We start from the raw sequence: 17,984 nt of genomic DNA on the forward strand, positions 1-17,984 counted from the left end.
GTAAATACTAGACATTTGGGAAGGTTTAAAAAAATCTTTCGCCTGTGCCTCTTTTTTACCCTCTCGTCCTCTATTTTTTTATTTTGAAAGTTGGCAACCCTGCTCTTATAATTCAGATGAGTATAAACCGTATGGTCGAAAATAAGGGCGTCAAGTTGGTCTGGAGATGACAATCGATAACATTTACAACCCTGACACCTTTTTTTTCGATCATATGGTTGAAATAAAATTATTAAAACATAAGGATTTATTCTTATCTAGAATGCACTAGAAACGAAACTAAATATAACGAACTCTAATAATAAATTGGATAATTTCTAACAGTTAATGAGAGAGGTTCAAACTCCTAATCCCTTGTTACGCCACTAGAATTAATTAACACCGACCAGGAGAAAACAAATAAACACGGCACTGATTTCTAGTATCTATTGCAATAACTAAATAAGAGCTAAATGAATGAAATAATTGATAATTAAGATTATTTCCAAAGATATCGATTATTAGATGTTTTAAGAAATTTTTAGCAATACATTTTTTTAAAAACTTACTTCTTCTATCCAGAAAATTGGAACCAGAGCAGGAGTGACATTTTCTAGCCTTGATATGCCTTCTAGAGGCCTTATAAACATGTTAAACTGTACTCTTTTCGCTAAAGCCAGTGGAATTCCGCTCATCTGTCAATAAAAAACTATATTAGCATTGTAAAATAATTAAAGTTTGTCCAACGACATAAGGCAGATTTCGACAGATCAGAGACATTCAAAAAATAACAGAAAATACAATTTGCTTGTTAATTATTTACAGTTTTAATTATTACTATTACAATAGATATTGAAATATCTATTGTATGTCTGAACAAAAACGGCGTTAAGTTACCTATAGGTGGCATTTTAAATTGTTACCTTACGATGGGTAGCAATTTTTAATACCCCTGTATACATTTAAGAAAGCATTTATTAGTAAAGTTTATTTCTCTGGCTTAAAAGTCAGCACAAGAATTAATTCTGAAAAGTAATTACATGGTGTTAATAAACTTTTTTAATATAGCATACTTATTTAAATATCTTCAAATATCTCAAAAACCAAAGCTTTTAGACATATTAAACCCTTATAACAAATGCCTATTTTATGTCCTACAATCCAAAAATGAAATAAAATACCGGATTTTCCATAAAAAATATAATTTTAGTGTGGATCTTAGTTCTGACATTGTACTGACATACCCTGTACATTTCAAAATAATTTTAAATTATGCAGATTGTCTTCCTAAATATACGCATAAAATATTTTGTTTCTACATCTTTCGGTTTTTGTATAATTAACCGAGGCGAATGAGGTGCGCCACCCTGTATAATAATGATAGAATATGATCAAAATTGTGTATATGATCGAGCGTTTTTTTGTAGAAGACACTATACTTATGAGAATTTTTATATTGTTCTTGACTTACCGGTTCCAAAACGATGTAGGTTTCGTGCAATGTCTTGTTGGGCTTAATCCCACGGACACCCTGTATATATTTCTCGTCGGCGTATAAAAAATGTGGAAACGACACTAATGCGGGAGCTCCTTAAAATTACAGTCAGCAAATATTAAAGCTTATTTAAACTAAATTAATTTAGATACACTAATCTTGAGCAAATAAACATAAATCAGTCTTTAATACAGATATACAATAGGAGATATTTGCAATATTAATTAATGTAATTAATTAATTAATCATTTCTTAATATCTATATCCGTTTTTTAGTGAACCTGCAAGCTATAAATGCTTGCATAGTCACAATTTTTTCACTATTGTAATTTTGATCGAATTTGTCTATTCTTTTAACATGATTTTAACACTAAATATTCTCAATTCATAGTCAGTATAATTATCATAATTCTGATTTGAATATTTTATTATTTATGGTTCTATTGATAGTACCACAGATTATACAGATTATAATCTTTGTTTTTTCTTTATTGTTTTTCGTGGTTCCAATTTTCGGAATCGGGCACTAGTTAGGTGACTAGTTTGCGCACATAGCACGCCCACTTATGGCCTCTAAAATTGTGCACAGCGCCTGACCGGCACAGTTATTAGAGATATATCGGAAAACCGAATAGCGTCATCCTGTATTTACGCGTACCTACCTTATCATGGTTACGATATGCATGAGTCAATTTTTAACGCAACACCCGCTAATAACGTTACCGCCTGACGTAATTTGTGGATCAATTACACCAAGCGCTCTTTCTAAATAACCTCTGATAACGTTTAAAAATTGCTTAAATGGGCATGTGCGAGTATTTGACAACCGGAGCCGGCCGGCGAGATCTTTTATTTTAAGTTGTGTTTGAATTATTTTGAATTAATGCTTTAGTTTTATTAGGTAATTTTATATTAAAGTAGCTGGGATTAGTTTTAATTAAATAAATATGACCCAAGATATGGATTCCACCTCTTCCAATACTAAAGAACTTATAAAGAGTCTTAGGTTTACAGCAGATGACGACTTAGCCCTTCTAAGAGAATTTGTTACTTGTTGCACTAAACCCACTGGCAGACGTTGAACAATAAAGCACTGGAAATAAGCACTTTAGCCCTTTAGTTTTAAAATACCTAGTAAACAAAACAATTTCAAAGTTTTAAATTCAAAGTTAGGTTAAGTTTAAATAGCGGACGCGACGCGATCAGAATTTTTTCCGATCCGATAACTATAAATGAAGAGAGTTAATACCACCTCACGTAAAGGAAATAACACCTGGCCTTATTAACGTCCATGCACGCTATTCGGTTTAGCGATATCTCTCTATTACGCTGTTTATTGATATTTTACGCGAGTTTATTTTTGCGCACAGGAAATTTGACTCGTTTGCACATCGTCATAAAAAACAATTTTCGTACCACTAATTAAGGACAAGATTTTTATCTGTATACTTATAGGATACCTAATCTGTGATAGTACTAAATAATATCGACATAGACCTTTGCTTATTGAAAAGTATGAGACCTTGAAGTAGGGTTGCCACCTGCCCTTTTTTGAGAAGGACAGTCCTTTTTTGGAACAAATTGTCCTTTTAACTTTTTTTGACCTAAAAAGTTATTTCTCACCAATTTCATCCATTTCCTTTCTACCGAGACTTCTTATTCCAAAAGGCCTAGCTCTATTGGGTATATTACCACCAAATGGTCTTGTACTACTTCCCGGTCGAGGTCTATTGGGTCTATCAGGAAAACCTTGCTCAGATATTCTCATCGGAGGCGACAGTGGCCTCCTATTCGGACCTCCACCGGGTCTCGCAGGTCTAATTGGACCTTCTTCCATCACACCAAGAGCTGGTATTTTGTTAGGCCCACCTGGAGGTCCTTCAGGTCTAGGTGGCCTTGTTGGTGCGTTTGGTCTTTGATTTATGGGTCTCATGGGAGTTGGTGGGGTTGGTCCTTGACCAGGCGGTCTCACAGGTCTAGCTGGTAGAGCGGGAGGAAGGGTTTGAAGACCAAAAAACGTTCCGGGAGCAAAAGTCAGTTGTTTTCCTGAACGTATTGGATCAGGTGTTGGTTTTGTTTCTAGTCTTTTTAACGTACTTATTGTAGAAGACGGAGTAGTAGTAGTAATAAAACCAAACTTTTGTTTATTAAAAAATGGTCTAATGGTTGTGGTAATATAATGCCTTTATCTAATCCAAACCGACTAATTACATCTATCGAATTGTTCTGTCTATAATTAGATAAATTTGGAGCTGCTTTAATAAATTCAAGCATTTAATTTCTCTTTAGTTGATTTTAATGTTGTAAAAGTAAATGCAGCTGGCAAAGGCGTTCTTTTTGAAGAAACATCTGAAGAATATTTACTTATTTAAGATAACGGTATTGAATCATAGATATATTATATTTCTGCAAGCTTTATCTTGAATATTAAAAAATTTATATAGAAACTAATCTTAGTTCCTATAAAATGGGTTCAATTTAATAATGTAAACTTAATTTTTAAATAGTTTATATCCATATTGAGTCCTGTAGAACGCATAATCCCCTTTTAAAGTCACAGATTTCACGTCCATTTCACCACCTTGTTCTTTCTCACCAAATTCATCCATTTCCTTACTACCAAGACTTCTTATTCCAAAAGGCCTAGCTCTATTGGGTACATTACCACCAAATGGTCTTGTGTTACTTCCCGGTCGAGGTCTATTAGGTCTATCAGGAAAACCTTGCTCAGATATTCGCATCGGAGGTGACAGTGGTCTCCTATTCGGACCTCCACCAGGTCTCACAGGTCTAACTGGACCCTCTTCCATCGCACCAAGAGCCGGTATTTTGTTAGGCCCACCCGGAGGTCCTTGAGGTCTAGGTGGCCTTGTTGGTGCATTTGGTCTTTGATTGATGGGCCTCATGGGAGTTGGTGGGGTTGGTCTTTGACCAGGCGGTCTCACAGGTCTAGCTGGTAGAGCGGGAGGAAGGGTTTGAAGACCAAAAAACGTTCCGGGAGCAAAAGTCAGTTGTTTTCCTGAACGTATTGGATCAGGTGTTGGTTTTGTTTCTAGTCTTTTTAACGAACTTATTGTAGAAGACGGAGTAGTAGTAGTAGTAATAAAACCAAACTTTTGTTTGTTAGAAATTGGTCTAATGGTTGTGGTAATGATGTCGTGATCTAATCCAAACCGACTAAATACATTTATCGAATTATTCTCTCTATAACTAGATAAATTTGGAGCTGCTTTAATAAATTCAAACGCTTTTAATTTCTCTGTAGTTGATTTTGGTGTTTTAAAAGTAAATGCAGTCGAAAAAGTATTTCTTTTTGTTGTAAGTTCTGGAACACTTGATTTTCTTGTATAGAAAATAGATCTGTGTGTTGAACTTTGAAATTCATGATCAGAATTTTTATCTTGGTTTATGTCTCTTTTTACAGTGGTACTTCTAAAGAAATACTTTGGTGTTGAAGTAGGTATTTTAGTCTCAGCCTCAATACTGTTCAATCTAAAAAAAGGTTTTTGGGTGGTTGTAAACAGAGTACTAATTTTAGGAGATGTGCTCAACAATTTTGATGCAAATGGTGTTTCCAAAGTACTTTTGGTAAAACCAAAACTGTTTTGATTAGGTTTAACCTTATTTCTATTATTTTCCAATTTTAGTCCATAACGTAATTCTATCCCAGACGTTGTTGAAGGTTGAATTGAGAATGCAGATGTTACATCTTCAGAATTATCTTTAGAAACAGATGATATCTTTGTTCTTATAGTATTGCTGTTCAAAGCAAAATTACCTTTTGGTGTAGCAATACTACTTGCAAGACTTTGTTTGTTATTTATCTTAAAACTATTTGTTACTAATGGTATATCTTTGTATAAATTTTTATTTAATAAATTATTATTGAAAGCATCATTTTCTTTATTACTACTTTTAATATTGAAAACAAAATGTTCCTTTGCTTTTATGTATTCCTGTTTAGTAATTTTCTTTAGTTCTTTAGTGGTAGTTATAACAGGTTTAATATAATCCTGTAAATAATTTGGTAATAGAGAAAACTCAAACTCATTTTTTTCCACATTCTTTTCTGTTGATACTGGTACAAAATGATGAATTGACTGTTTTAAAAATAGAGGTTTTTCAGAAATTTTCTCGTTTTCATTATCATTTGGTAGAGCTACAAAGTCATGAATGGAAACCTTCGAATACACAGACTCCAATGCATTTCTATTTGGTCCAACAGAAATAAAATCATGTATCGATGTCTTTATAAATGGCAACATTTTAGCAGTTTTAGAAGATACTTTGGCCTGTCCTGGTAGAGCAGGAAACTCATATCCGTCACCAAACTCATCTTCGTTAGAAACCTCGTTTTCATCGGTGATAGTTAGGTTAGGTATTTCGGTGGTTCCTTCAGAACATCCGTCAATGTATTCTGAATTGTTTCCTTTACAATAAAGTGAATAAACGACCCAAGCGTTAAAGCCATCGCCCGATATTCTTTTGTGTTCGTTGAAGATTCTCCTGATACACTGCAAGTCATCTGAGATGTCGTCATCGCGGAATTTTTCGCAGGGCGTGTTGCAGCCGTATCCCGGAGGTGAACACCTATTTAAAAAAAAAATAAGAATAAATTGTTTATATTGTACATAAAGAGGATACTACATTGTGTACATTTGTGGTAGGGTCATAAGTATATTTACACTAGTTTCTAGGTATATCGCTGCTAAAACAATTGTTCGTTTTATGTAAAAGCCACATTTTTTTAATTTCGTATCTTACAGATAATACAAAAGTAATATAGAATTTCCTTATCTCAAATCGATGTTATTCCAAATTATTTTGTGTCTTATTTTGAAAAACTGATCAGTAGATTCATACTTTCAGTGAAACTGAAAGCTAGTTTTACTTTTGTTCATTTTGATTGAAAAAGTCAAAGCTTTTATGAAATATTGATAGAATTGGTTTCCATAACTAATTATTTCAATACAGTTTTACTAGCACGCTATTGTATGTAGATTATATGTAGATCTACAACACTCTAGCACCCTATTTACTTCCACATAATATTCATTGTCTGCAGGGGCGGATACAGGATTCGGAAAAGGGAGGGGGGAGCTAGAAACAAAACCTTTACTCAAAGTACATACTCCAGAGTCATTTGTGACAAAATAAATTAATAGTCTCGTATTACTTGGCTGGTCCCAAGGAGGGGGGGTTTGAGCCTCCGAAGCCTGTCTGACCCTTAGATTAAGGTCTGCGCTACATTTGCGTCGAGATTTAGTCCTATTTTTGCCTAATTATGATATAAATAATTTTTAACATTTTTTTTTATTATGGGTGGGGGAGTGTCATAATGAAAGTCACTCTATTGATGCGCGAGTCTCTAAATTATAATATGTCTTGAAAACCGTTCTCTAAAAAGCGTAAGTAACGTTCACCGGTCAACATATCCTCGAAAATGTATGGCCAAAAGGGTTGAACCAATAATCCTACACGCTTTTCTACATTTGAAAAATTCATATTTACAATTTATGTTTATTTTAATTTATAAAGTTTGCATGTGACAGTTTGACATTTCTGAGAGCAACGACGATGGAACTTGTTAACATTGAAACTGTTTCTGTTATCCTATATAAGGGAGCCCAAATCGAATTAAAATGCTACATTTGCCACACCATGACGTCATATATACAAGGGTATAGGAAATCTCGGCGCAGCGGCGGCAGTCGGCCAGCGCGCACAAAAACCATTACATCGCTAATTGTTTATTGATATATCTTTATTAGTTTAAAAGCAAAAAATATGGGGTTTGCTTTGATACCTTGTCAAGACATAAGCGAAACTTTTAAATTGTTTCTTTTTTTCATTTAGGCCTTCGTTTTTCGTTAAATGAAAGTTATATTAAAAAAAAATCTCTATTTTTAAACCAAATTTTCGCATGATTGAAATGATTATTCATGTTTAAAGTTTTTTTTTGGTCATAAGCGCTAATGGAAATGTTTTTTTGTAAATAATTATAAAAAATTACTCCCTACGAAGACTTTATTCTGTACTGGATCAAAAAATAAGTATTTGTTTTCTCTATACGGTGGTATTAATATATCGATTTTTGATGATAGTGCCTTTTTACCCTGTTTAATTTTGTACTACTTTCGGAATAAGGGTCCCCATATCATGTACTGTGATGTACTGTACTTCCATCCCTGAAAAATTCAGCTTGTGACACCGAAGTGAGAGGTAACGTCAAAATAAGCTTTAATCTACCTACATCATCATAGGTAGGTGTAGGTACTCTAGGTAAATTCTACCTAGACAGTAGCTGAACTAGCTGACAGTAGTAATTAATTTGTTATCCGATAAGTAGTTGTCATTATATAAGTTTAATCGTCTTATACCTCCTATAACGGTAGGTTTTGGATTTTTCCTGATTGGTTTGTTAAACAAAAATATACTGGGCATATAAATGTCTGTTACAGGTTAATTCGTTAAAGAAATATGTTACACACATATTATTTTAATAATAATAGTATAATAGTAATGGCTATATTATGTTATAACACATTATTGAATTAACAATTGAAAACAGTATTGAATGTACTTATTTTAACCAATGCATTGTTTTGTTTTTTTAATCTCACAAATAAGAAATATTTTATAGTTTTTATTATAAAAAACAGTGATTATACAATTTATTTACACCCCTTACACTGTTTTCTGTAAGGGGTGTAACCAGGAGTATATTTCGTAACCTTTTACGATATAAGAGGGCACAAAGTGTTTTATTACTTAATGCTTAAAATTTAATAATATATTTGTACATAAAATAAAATAGACTAGAAAGTCAATTAATTAATATTGACGTAATTACTAAATAAGTACAAGATTTTTTTTCTAATTATTTTAGTGTATTTTTAGTCACCGAATTATAAAGGAGAGATATCCAACCATTGCATTATTTTACTCACAAATAAATGTTTTATGGTTTTTATTATAAAACAACGATTAATTTATTATACACCCCTTAACCCAAACACTCCAAGGAGGATATTTCGTGACCCCGTATTTAAAGTGGACAAGGTTTATTAGTCAATGTTTTAATTACCCAGCGTCTTTAATAAAAATCTAATGTAATTTTTCATAGAAATGATCTGACATGAAAAGCAAATTTTATCAAAAAACTTTTTGATTATCTACAAGGAGTAAACCGCTGACAAATGTCTGTATACTAATGCCAAAGTAATGCCAAAAATACAAATTAAATACCAAATTTCTCATATAATGCCCCACTAATGCCAAGCTGATTCCAATATAATACCACTAATACCACGAATAATATGTAACACATTTGTTTCACGAATTAACCTGTAACAATACTGGTAGGTACGTGCACAGATTTTTTCCTAGGTAACTTAAAAGTCGTTAAAAAGTCTAATTATATTTAAAGAAGATATAATTCCAACAAATTACATTATAAGGCCAATAATGCACAAGTAATACCATTAAAATTTTAGCGTTTTTAACTTGTGTAACATATTTCTTTAACGAATTAACCTGTAACAATAGTGGTAGGTACGCGCACAGATTTTTTCGCTAGGTAACTTATTAAGTCGTTAAACAGGCCTATAAAAGCTATAACAACATAGGTAACTAATATTTATAATTTAATTCGAGTTTTAATCTCAAATAATAAATGTTTTTACTGGTGTATTTCTGAAGTGTTCATTATTAAAAGTAGATATTCTTCAAGTTATGCGAAGTAATAAGTAATGTTTCCGGTGAGACCGCGTATATGTCACCGGATTCTGGTTAGTATAAAGACTTTTTCTATAGAAAGAGTTTTTTCTATATTTTCCTTTCAAAATAAGACTAATTTCTTCTTATTCTTTTAAATATTACAGTGTTTCTTTTTCCTAAAATGTTATACTTAATTTTCGCTTAAAATTAAAAAATCACAAATGGAGGAAAATATACGTTATTGAATAAAGTTTATACAAATCACTTTACCATAACAAAAAAGTAAAAACATGTCATGGCGGAAGATATTCAGGTGGCATTTCACACATTTATCTATTAAAATCGAGATTAAAATAATAAACTTGCGTAACATGTTATACACGAGATAGAAAGTTTCAGAATCGATTAATACGCAATACGCTACGCAGTCAACTTATTCCTATGCGCGGATGAGCGTCTTCAAGACTCTTCCTTCGGCCAGGGTCACGACGCCGCCGAAGAGGAATCGGCCTACGTTTGGCTAAACAGGCTGGACACGGTGGAGTACGATATTGGCGAGTCTGAATATTTATAAAAATTTGCAAAGTAAAATATGTTGGAAAAATAATTAATCCATACATATATAAAAGCTCAAAGGGTTTTTTTGTTGCATCCATCCCGCCGAAACCGCTTTACCAATCTTGATGATCCTTTTTTTTTTAAATGAAAGGTATATATGTGTAGATTTGTTATGAAGTATTTTTATAGTGCTTAATGGCTATTTCTTTGTGTAAAACGACTAAATACTAAAACATACCTGAAAAACACATACACACAATACCTCCAGAAAGAAATTATTTGTCATTGTCAGTGGTGTGTCAGTTAGATTATATATTACGTTTTTAGATATTTTAGAGTGAGTTCATGCCGCCAGCTTCAGGTACATAAATATTAGCACAAAAATTCGTTTAAACGACATTAGTGAATTAGCTACACAAAGCGATTTTAGGAAATTCATCCTCTTAGAGAGAATTATCTCGGAACAGTTTGTTGTATGAAAATTCCTTACTATTTGGTCTAGAAGAATGAAATCCTACAAAAAGAATTAGAAGAAATTTTTGAAATTCATCAACCAAATGAGTAAAGTTAGTAAAAATTTATATAAAACTTGGTGACCTCTGGATTATACACATAAAAATTGGCTCAAAGGTAAAGCGAATTTATGAAATTTATACCCTTAGGGAGTAGAATAGGGAATGAAAGTTTACTGTACGAAAATGCAATACTATAACATTATAAACCAGACAGTATAAAATTTTATACAAGGGTTTATTTAGTGACATCATAACGAAATATATCTTCATCAATTATCCTTCAAGGAATAAAAAATAACCTATAAAGAGAGTATTAGTGCTCTTAATAAATAAAAAAAGATGAAAAATAAAAAACATCTATGCTCACTAGCTCTCTATAAAGAAGTAAAAAATCATTTAAATCAACACATTTTAAAAGAAAAAAAGTTTTTGATAATATTTGTGTAGATTGACTACAAGTTGTATAACATAAATTTCTACGACCGGTCTACCTAGTGGTCTGCAGCATCGCCGTGTGGTGCAAACGTGGGTTTGTTAATCTGTGACGTGACGCACAACAGCCAAGAAAAACAGAAACGTGGCTAAGAATTTAGTAATTTAAAAAAAAGTCTTTTAGGTACAGTAGTAGGTATTAAAAAGTTTTGTGTTTAAATGGGGTTTGTCTTTAACAGTTAAAAAATTATATCGTAAAGTGTAACTTTCCGTAAGAATTCTTTATCTGTCATTGATCATGATCTGTCATCATGTTAACCTGATGTTTTGTATGTTATTTTGTTTTTTCGAGGTTTTTTTGCTTGCTTGTTTTACGGATAGGTGCGATCGCATAATTATTATTGATAATGTTTTATTTAATGTTAACACTATTACTTTTTCAGTGAATCTTTAAATCTGTTGTTTTTTGTTAAGCTCGTTATTTAAACATATGTATGTAATACACTCATATTAACACTAATCATATTTTTACGTTTTTATTTGTCATTTTCAATGCCCCCCCGGTTGCATCTTTGTAAAGGACTGTGAATTTTTCCATGGCTAACTAAGTGAAATTGTTTAAAAATGATACGAATTGGCTATAACTCAGTAATTTTTCGAGAAAAACCTTTTTTTAGCTTATATCGCCGAAAAGCTTAAAAACGGCGTTTTTTATGAAGTCATGGCCAGCTATGGTTTCCATTTAAAAAAAACATATATTTGTGTCATATGTCAAAAATGATAGGCTTTAGAAAAAAAAACAGAGAAACAATTTCATTAAGGATGTAATTATCTACAACTTTTATCTGAAAACTTTTTGTCTAAAATTGTTATAATGGAATTAGGGACAAATTTTAAAATAGCCGAAATTTGTTTTTTTTTTCGAAATATCTAGTAAGCCATGAACTTTTTCAAAAATCTGAAAGACGCATATTTAAGATCCTACAAAACTACAATTCTTTCTCCATTTAACCGACTCTCTATCTCCAATAGTTTCCGAGATACCCATAGAGAACATCGTAGAAAACTCACCCTGTATATAGAAATTAATTAAGTTTGTGAATTTAAAAACTCTTCCTAGCATACTACTTGTTTTATATTAATGTGGATTCATATTGGGTCTATCTTTAGATAAATATAGGAGATCATTAATAGATATAGAAAGGATTATAGGAGATAATTAGAGGATATAGGAGATTAATATAGGATATAGATATATCGGTCCACCAAGATTTCTTAGATATTTTAATATATTAATATAGTAATAATTTCTTTATTCAGTTATGACTAATTTAATAAATGATTTATTAATCATTGTGCCTGAAGATACGTTTATTCCAAAGTCGTAAATGTCATAAATTGGAAAGCGAAGATACTACAATGTCGGATAATTTATTTACTTGTCGTATCTAGTTTAGAAACATGTTAGATTCTAGTCGTAACGGAATAATATGGTAATCGAAAAATTTGTATTCAAATGTATTCGCCACGCACAATAAATTACTAAATGTTAAATAGTCATTAATATTTTTGTCCAACATGAAAATCTTAGGACCGACAATTTTTTGTAGAAAATTTAAAGAAGATATACCGGCCGTTATGGTCTGCTATAACCAGACAGCTCCATTTTTAACGAAAATTATATTTTACTGAATCGGACTTTAAAAAATAGTTTTTTAAATTTTATAAAATCACAACCTAAAAACCTGCAACTCCCAGTGAATGATATGCCAAGAATGTACAATTTTGAGAAACACGTCAATGTAGTATTGAACAATAAAAAGAATTGGAAGAGAGAAACGTCTGCTCAGCAGTTAAAAGACCATACCATAACTTGGTATACTGATGCACACCGATGCCGGAACAGAGATCGGAGTATTTGGGTCGAGAACTACAAACTCCGAACAAATGGGAATGGGCACCTACCCTAGGATCCTACAGGCAAAAAGCTACGCTATCGAAAGGTGCGTACAACTTATCTTAGATAGGAACTATTGTAATCAAGAAATAGCCATCTCTTAACTGATAATCAAGCAGCATTAAAAGCGATCAACTCAGTATCAATCAATTCGAAATTGGTCAAAGAATGCATAGAGAAGCTGAATAAACTAAGCAAAGAAAACAAAGTCCTCCTACCCTGGGTGCATGCTCACCAAGGGATAGAAGGCAATGAAAAAGCAAATGATCTAGCTATAGAAAGGGAGCGAACACTCCCACTAACGGGACCAGAACCGTTCTACTTCCCAAGTGGTAACCAACTAAAAGCGGAACTCAAGAATTTGGAAGACTCCGTCCGCAACCTGGAATGGGAATCTTGCAACGGTCTAAGACACTCGAAGAAGTTTCTGAGGGCTTACGACCAAGAAAAATTCTTCCTGGATTTAAGTAAGAACAATCTTCGGATTGTGACAGGGTTTTTAACAGGACACTGTCTCCTCAATGAAGACCTCAGTAGATTGAAACTAAGAAGAAATGCAGATTCTGTGGGGAAAATGGGGAAACCTCATCACTGAGTGCGCCGAGAAGACAACCATTCGTGCCATTAACTTTGCTACGACTGATATTGAGATGGAGACCTACCTTCTGTAAAACTGTCCCAGATACTGGCTTTTGTCAAAGCCCTGGGACTGTATGATGAGTTATAACTCAAGAAAGGGGAACACAATAGATCTGTAAGGTCGCACTGATTAACCCCCCTCCCACTCATTCTAAATTCTAAAAATTCTACCCCTAAAAATATTTGCACTTATTTAAGACTCGCTCTGTATAATCCTTATTTATAACTAGCGATGGGAACTATCGAATGAATTAGACTATCGAATGGTTACTGAATGAATGATTTCAACTATCGAATGGTTTTATTCGAATAAAATCATTCATTCATTTGTATACTAAAGCATATGTGACAACCTCGCCGTGCGACTAAATGGTTATCGTTGAGCCATGACTATCGAATGCTTTTGATAAATGAAATTTAGTATTCGTTTGATTTTTGTGTGCGTCAGTGCATTATTAGTTCTACCAAATTTTTATAATTTCACCTTATAAATACTGTGCTATTTTTGCGTATATTAAAATATTTAAAATAGTAAAATAGTAGTTTTTTTTAATTGACGATTATGTGCGTGTGCAGGTGTCAAAATTTTTCCGAAAATTTGTGTGATTTTCCGTAGCCCGATCTCTCAATTATTTTATTTTATATGGTATATATGGTCTATTTTTTAATGGGAAATTTTGAGAAGTAGCAATTTTTAAGAGAGATGAGATGAACTTAGAATTAATTTTAAAAATACATATTTGTATTTTAGATGTTTTAATAATATGAATTAGTTGAACTTAATAATCATATTTAAGTAATGTGGTTAAGTAAATGGTTATCGAACTCAAACTATGGGGTGAGAAAATTAAATTGAAAGTTTTACACGTGCCAATTTAAAAAAAAAGTTAACGATGTTTGTATTTTGTTTATGCTAATTCTCTTACCATGTAGTTTTTTGCGAAGAAATATTTCATTTATTTAGTTTTATTTACTATAGTTTAAAGTAAATGCCAGTAAAAGTAAATATTATTTTTAAATAGTAATATAAAGTACCTAATATAAATAATTTTGATTTCTAATTTTTTATTTATATTTTCCTTCCATTACACTGCATGCTTAGAAAATTAATAAATGTTTATATATCATGATTTTAAAGTTTGTTGTTAATATAACAAATTAGTTCTGTAATTATTATTTAATAAACCAACGTTGCCACAAAAATTTAAAGACTATATTATTTTTAAATAGGATCTAATATAAATAATTTTGACATCTAATTTGTTGTTTATATTTTGCTACTACGTAAAAAAAAATGTTTATATTAAATTATTTTAAATTTTGTTGTTAATAGGTATAACAAATTATTACTGTTATTATTATTTTTATTAAACCAGTCTTTGCTTAAAAACATTAAAAATCATTTTCCTACATCCAAAATAACAAGTATTATTGCAGTGTAACAACAGAATATTAATAAATAAAATGCAAAATATATAGACATACTATCCCTAACTAACTAAAGCCAAACAATAATATTCTTTGCTAATATCAACTAATACCAATATATGGCAACAGCGCCCTTCGTAATGTATTTTCTGTGTTAATACTAGCACCTCAATAAAAAAATAATGTGTCCTTATCTTTATATAACTCCGCAAAAAATCAAAGATGCCGGCTTCTTTCATAGCATTGCCACCGACCGCTGTCGGGTTTCTCGGAAAGAAACCTACATCGCCGGGCGACAACTAAAATCCAGTTAATATTTTATTATAATCGATCCTGACGAATAAATGAATTTCCTAAATGAATGAATTTTATAAATGAATGGTTTTTGCTGCAGAATTACTAGAATACAATATTTCAAGGCAGATGACGCATCTATTCGATAATTTTTATTCGAATAGTTTTCAACGAATGTTTTTTTACTAGCTATCGAATTATTCGAATGAATTGCAACTATCGAATGTTTGGATAGTATTCATTCGATAGTTCCCACTACTATTTATAACGACTTAATCAAGAATACGTAGCTGACAATCATACAATGTAATACGGTTTTTAATGTTGAGAAATTAATCAATTTTTAATACAACTAGTGTCTAAATATTACACGTGGATTATTTTTTTGGAAAATAACAATCTATTTAGTTTTTTAATCTTATTAATTTTGTTATAAATTATAGTGCAGTATAAATGATATGAAAACAATAGAATGATAACTTCTATTGTTTAAAAACTTGTAAATCATACATTTTGAGTGATTTGTTATTTATATTTTGTTTTTTAGTTGTACCTAGTTACTTAAATATTTTGATCTAGTGTCTATAGGACTTTATGATCATATCCAGGACATCTAATATTAATATACATATGCATTCTGTTTGTATATATATATATATATATATATATATATATATATATATATATATATATATATATATATATATATATATATATATATATATATATATATATATATATATATATATATATATACATTACCCGGTTAATCTCGAAAATAACACAAAACTAAACAACAGAAAACAAAACCAAACCGAAACATTAACCTGTTAATGTTGTAACGTTTTTAGTTCGTTACATGTATTTTTTATATATGATAAAAAAAATACATGTATATGATGTCTGGCGTATCGTCACCGGATTCCCTATCGATCAGGCCGGATAATTTATTTGACGCGCTTGGCGTAATTTTTACGTTCTCTAGTCCACAACCCTGTTATCGTTTGACACAACCCTGTTATCGCTCTGTGGAGGCGCTGTCAACATCGCTTCGGTCAACTCTCTGTGCTGTGGACTCACTTTTGCTTTTAGCGCTCTGTAGCCTAACCTAACCATCCCGGCTTTTAGAAATGGTGATTATTTAAATCTTGCTGTATATCAGCTGCTATTTCAAAGCAACAGGTAAAAATGAAATATTATCCTTTTAGATTCGATATTATTACTGCATATTTTTAGGGTAGAGTTTTGGATGTCCCAACTTAACTTGTATTTGTATTTTGCTGGCACGTTGGCGTCCCTTTTCTTTTGTCCTCCAGAACATTACATGGAATTGTTACATGGAAGAAAGGACAGTTTCTTTGTTTATTATTGAGCCATCGGAAGTAATTCGAGGTAGGTTTATTTTGTTTATTAGACCTTGTTTGGTTTTTTAAACAAGAGTTTCGTATTTTTAGGGTCTTATGGACGGACTGTGTCCAAGGTACGGGTAGTGTTCCCCTGTACCGTTTTCTTATGGACGTACATTATCTTATGGACGTACATTATCTTATGGACGTACATTGTCTTATGGACGGACTGTGTCCAAGGTTATGGTTCAAGTTACGGACATTATCCAAGGTCCTAGTAGTGTTCCAAGGTACGGTTAGTGTCCCCATATTGCCACAGTATGGATGTAGCGTAAGCCCCATGCTGCTTCGTTCCCATTTCTCAGTCTAGTCAGTAGTTACGGCTGTATCAATTCATGGTGTCCTCATTCTGGTCCCCTGTTGTTGTGTTGGGTGGCCGAGTACAGAGATTCAAGCCCACCTCACGCTGTTATCTATCGATTAATCGATAGTCGATTAATAGAAATCGACGAGTCGATTTAATATTTAAAATATGATTTAGATCTTAGGTTTCATTATATTACGTCTTGTACAGTTATATATTACTTAAAACTAATGACTATATTTCATGATGTTCTTTGCTGGTACATGACATTGTAGAATTCTAATAAATATATAGTCGTTAAATATATAGTCGTCTAATAATATATAAGTGGTATTACTTTCATAGATATTTGGTACAACTCTTAACACCATTTTTTTGACATATAACGACTATATATTTATTAGACGACTATATATTTAACGACTATATATTTATTAGAATTCTACAATGTCATGTACCAGCAAAGAACATCATGAAATATAGTCATTAGTTTTAAGTAATATATAACTGTGTTTTCTTTCTCTGTACATGCCTGGCGCCCAATATCTGTATTTTTTTGTTTATTGTTATTGATTAGTTTTCTCTCTAGTGAAATACCTTACCCACGACTGCTCTCCGATGAAAAGCTGCCGTTCGCAGTGGTAATGTTTTAAAAAAAACGCTACAATGTCGACATTAACCAGACATCGGACTTTAACTGTAACATATATAAGACAGTGTCTTGAACTTCTTTGATTTAACGGTACTTTCATGCCATATGATCGAAAGAAACGGCGTCAAAGACAGCTGGGGAATGACAATCAATGATATTTTTTGCGAGATCAAGCCCTAGATGTTACCTGGCCCATAGGTACTCATCTTTATTTCTTAATGACGCTTACTGCTAGTTGGCCTTAAGAAGGTTGTATTTTATTTTTATATTGAGTAGAAATGATTTCTAAATGGTGTAGCTTAAAATTCGAGAAAAATATTTTTTTGAAAATACATTTTTTAATCTTTAAATAATTAGTGTTAATTTTTATTGTTTTATTATTATTATTAAGTTTTGTGTCAATTTTTAATAAATGACGTGTAGAGATCAACCTCGCCAAAATGACCATCGTTTGTCGTTCCCCAGCCGTCTTTGGCACTTTTTTTTTCGATACGGTTGATTATACGAAAACGGAAAGATGTAGAAACAAAATTTTTTATAGGTATATGTAGAGAGACAATGTGCATAATTTATAATTATTTCCAAATGTACAGGGTGTGTCAGAAC

The 17,984-nt window shown here is 31.9% G+C and overlaps 1 protein-coding gene across 1 annotated transcript in view; it reads right to left on the reverse strand.

The window, feature by feature from the left end:
* Positions 1-17,984, reverse strand: part of LOC115880630 (sensory neuron membrane protein 2-like) — a 77,335-nt gene that overhangs the window by 2,395 nt on the left and 56,956 nt on the right. The window contains exons 7-8 of the mRNA XM_030897910.1: positions 1,451-1,569; positions 549-674 (exon numbers count right to left, since the gene is read on the reverse strand). Coding sequence (XP_030753770.1) covers positions 549-674; positions 1,451-1,569 — 245 coding nt within the window. The remainder of the gene's footprint in view (positions 1-548; positions 675-1,450; positions 1,570-17,984) is intronic.

The sequence above is a fragment of the Sitophilus oryzae genome, unplaced genomic scaffold, assembly GCF_002938485.1.
Source record: "Sitophilus oryzae breed Bouriz unplaced genomic scaffold, Soryzae_2.0 scaffold_1639_pilon_pilon, whole genome shotgun sequence".
Classification (NCBI taxonomy): domain Eukaryota; kingdom Metazoa; phylum Arthropoda; class Insecta; order Coleoptera; family Curculionidae; genus Sitophilus; species Sitophilus oryzae.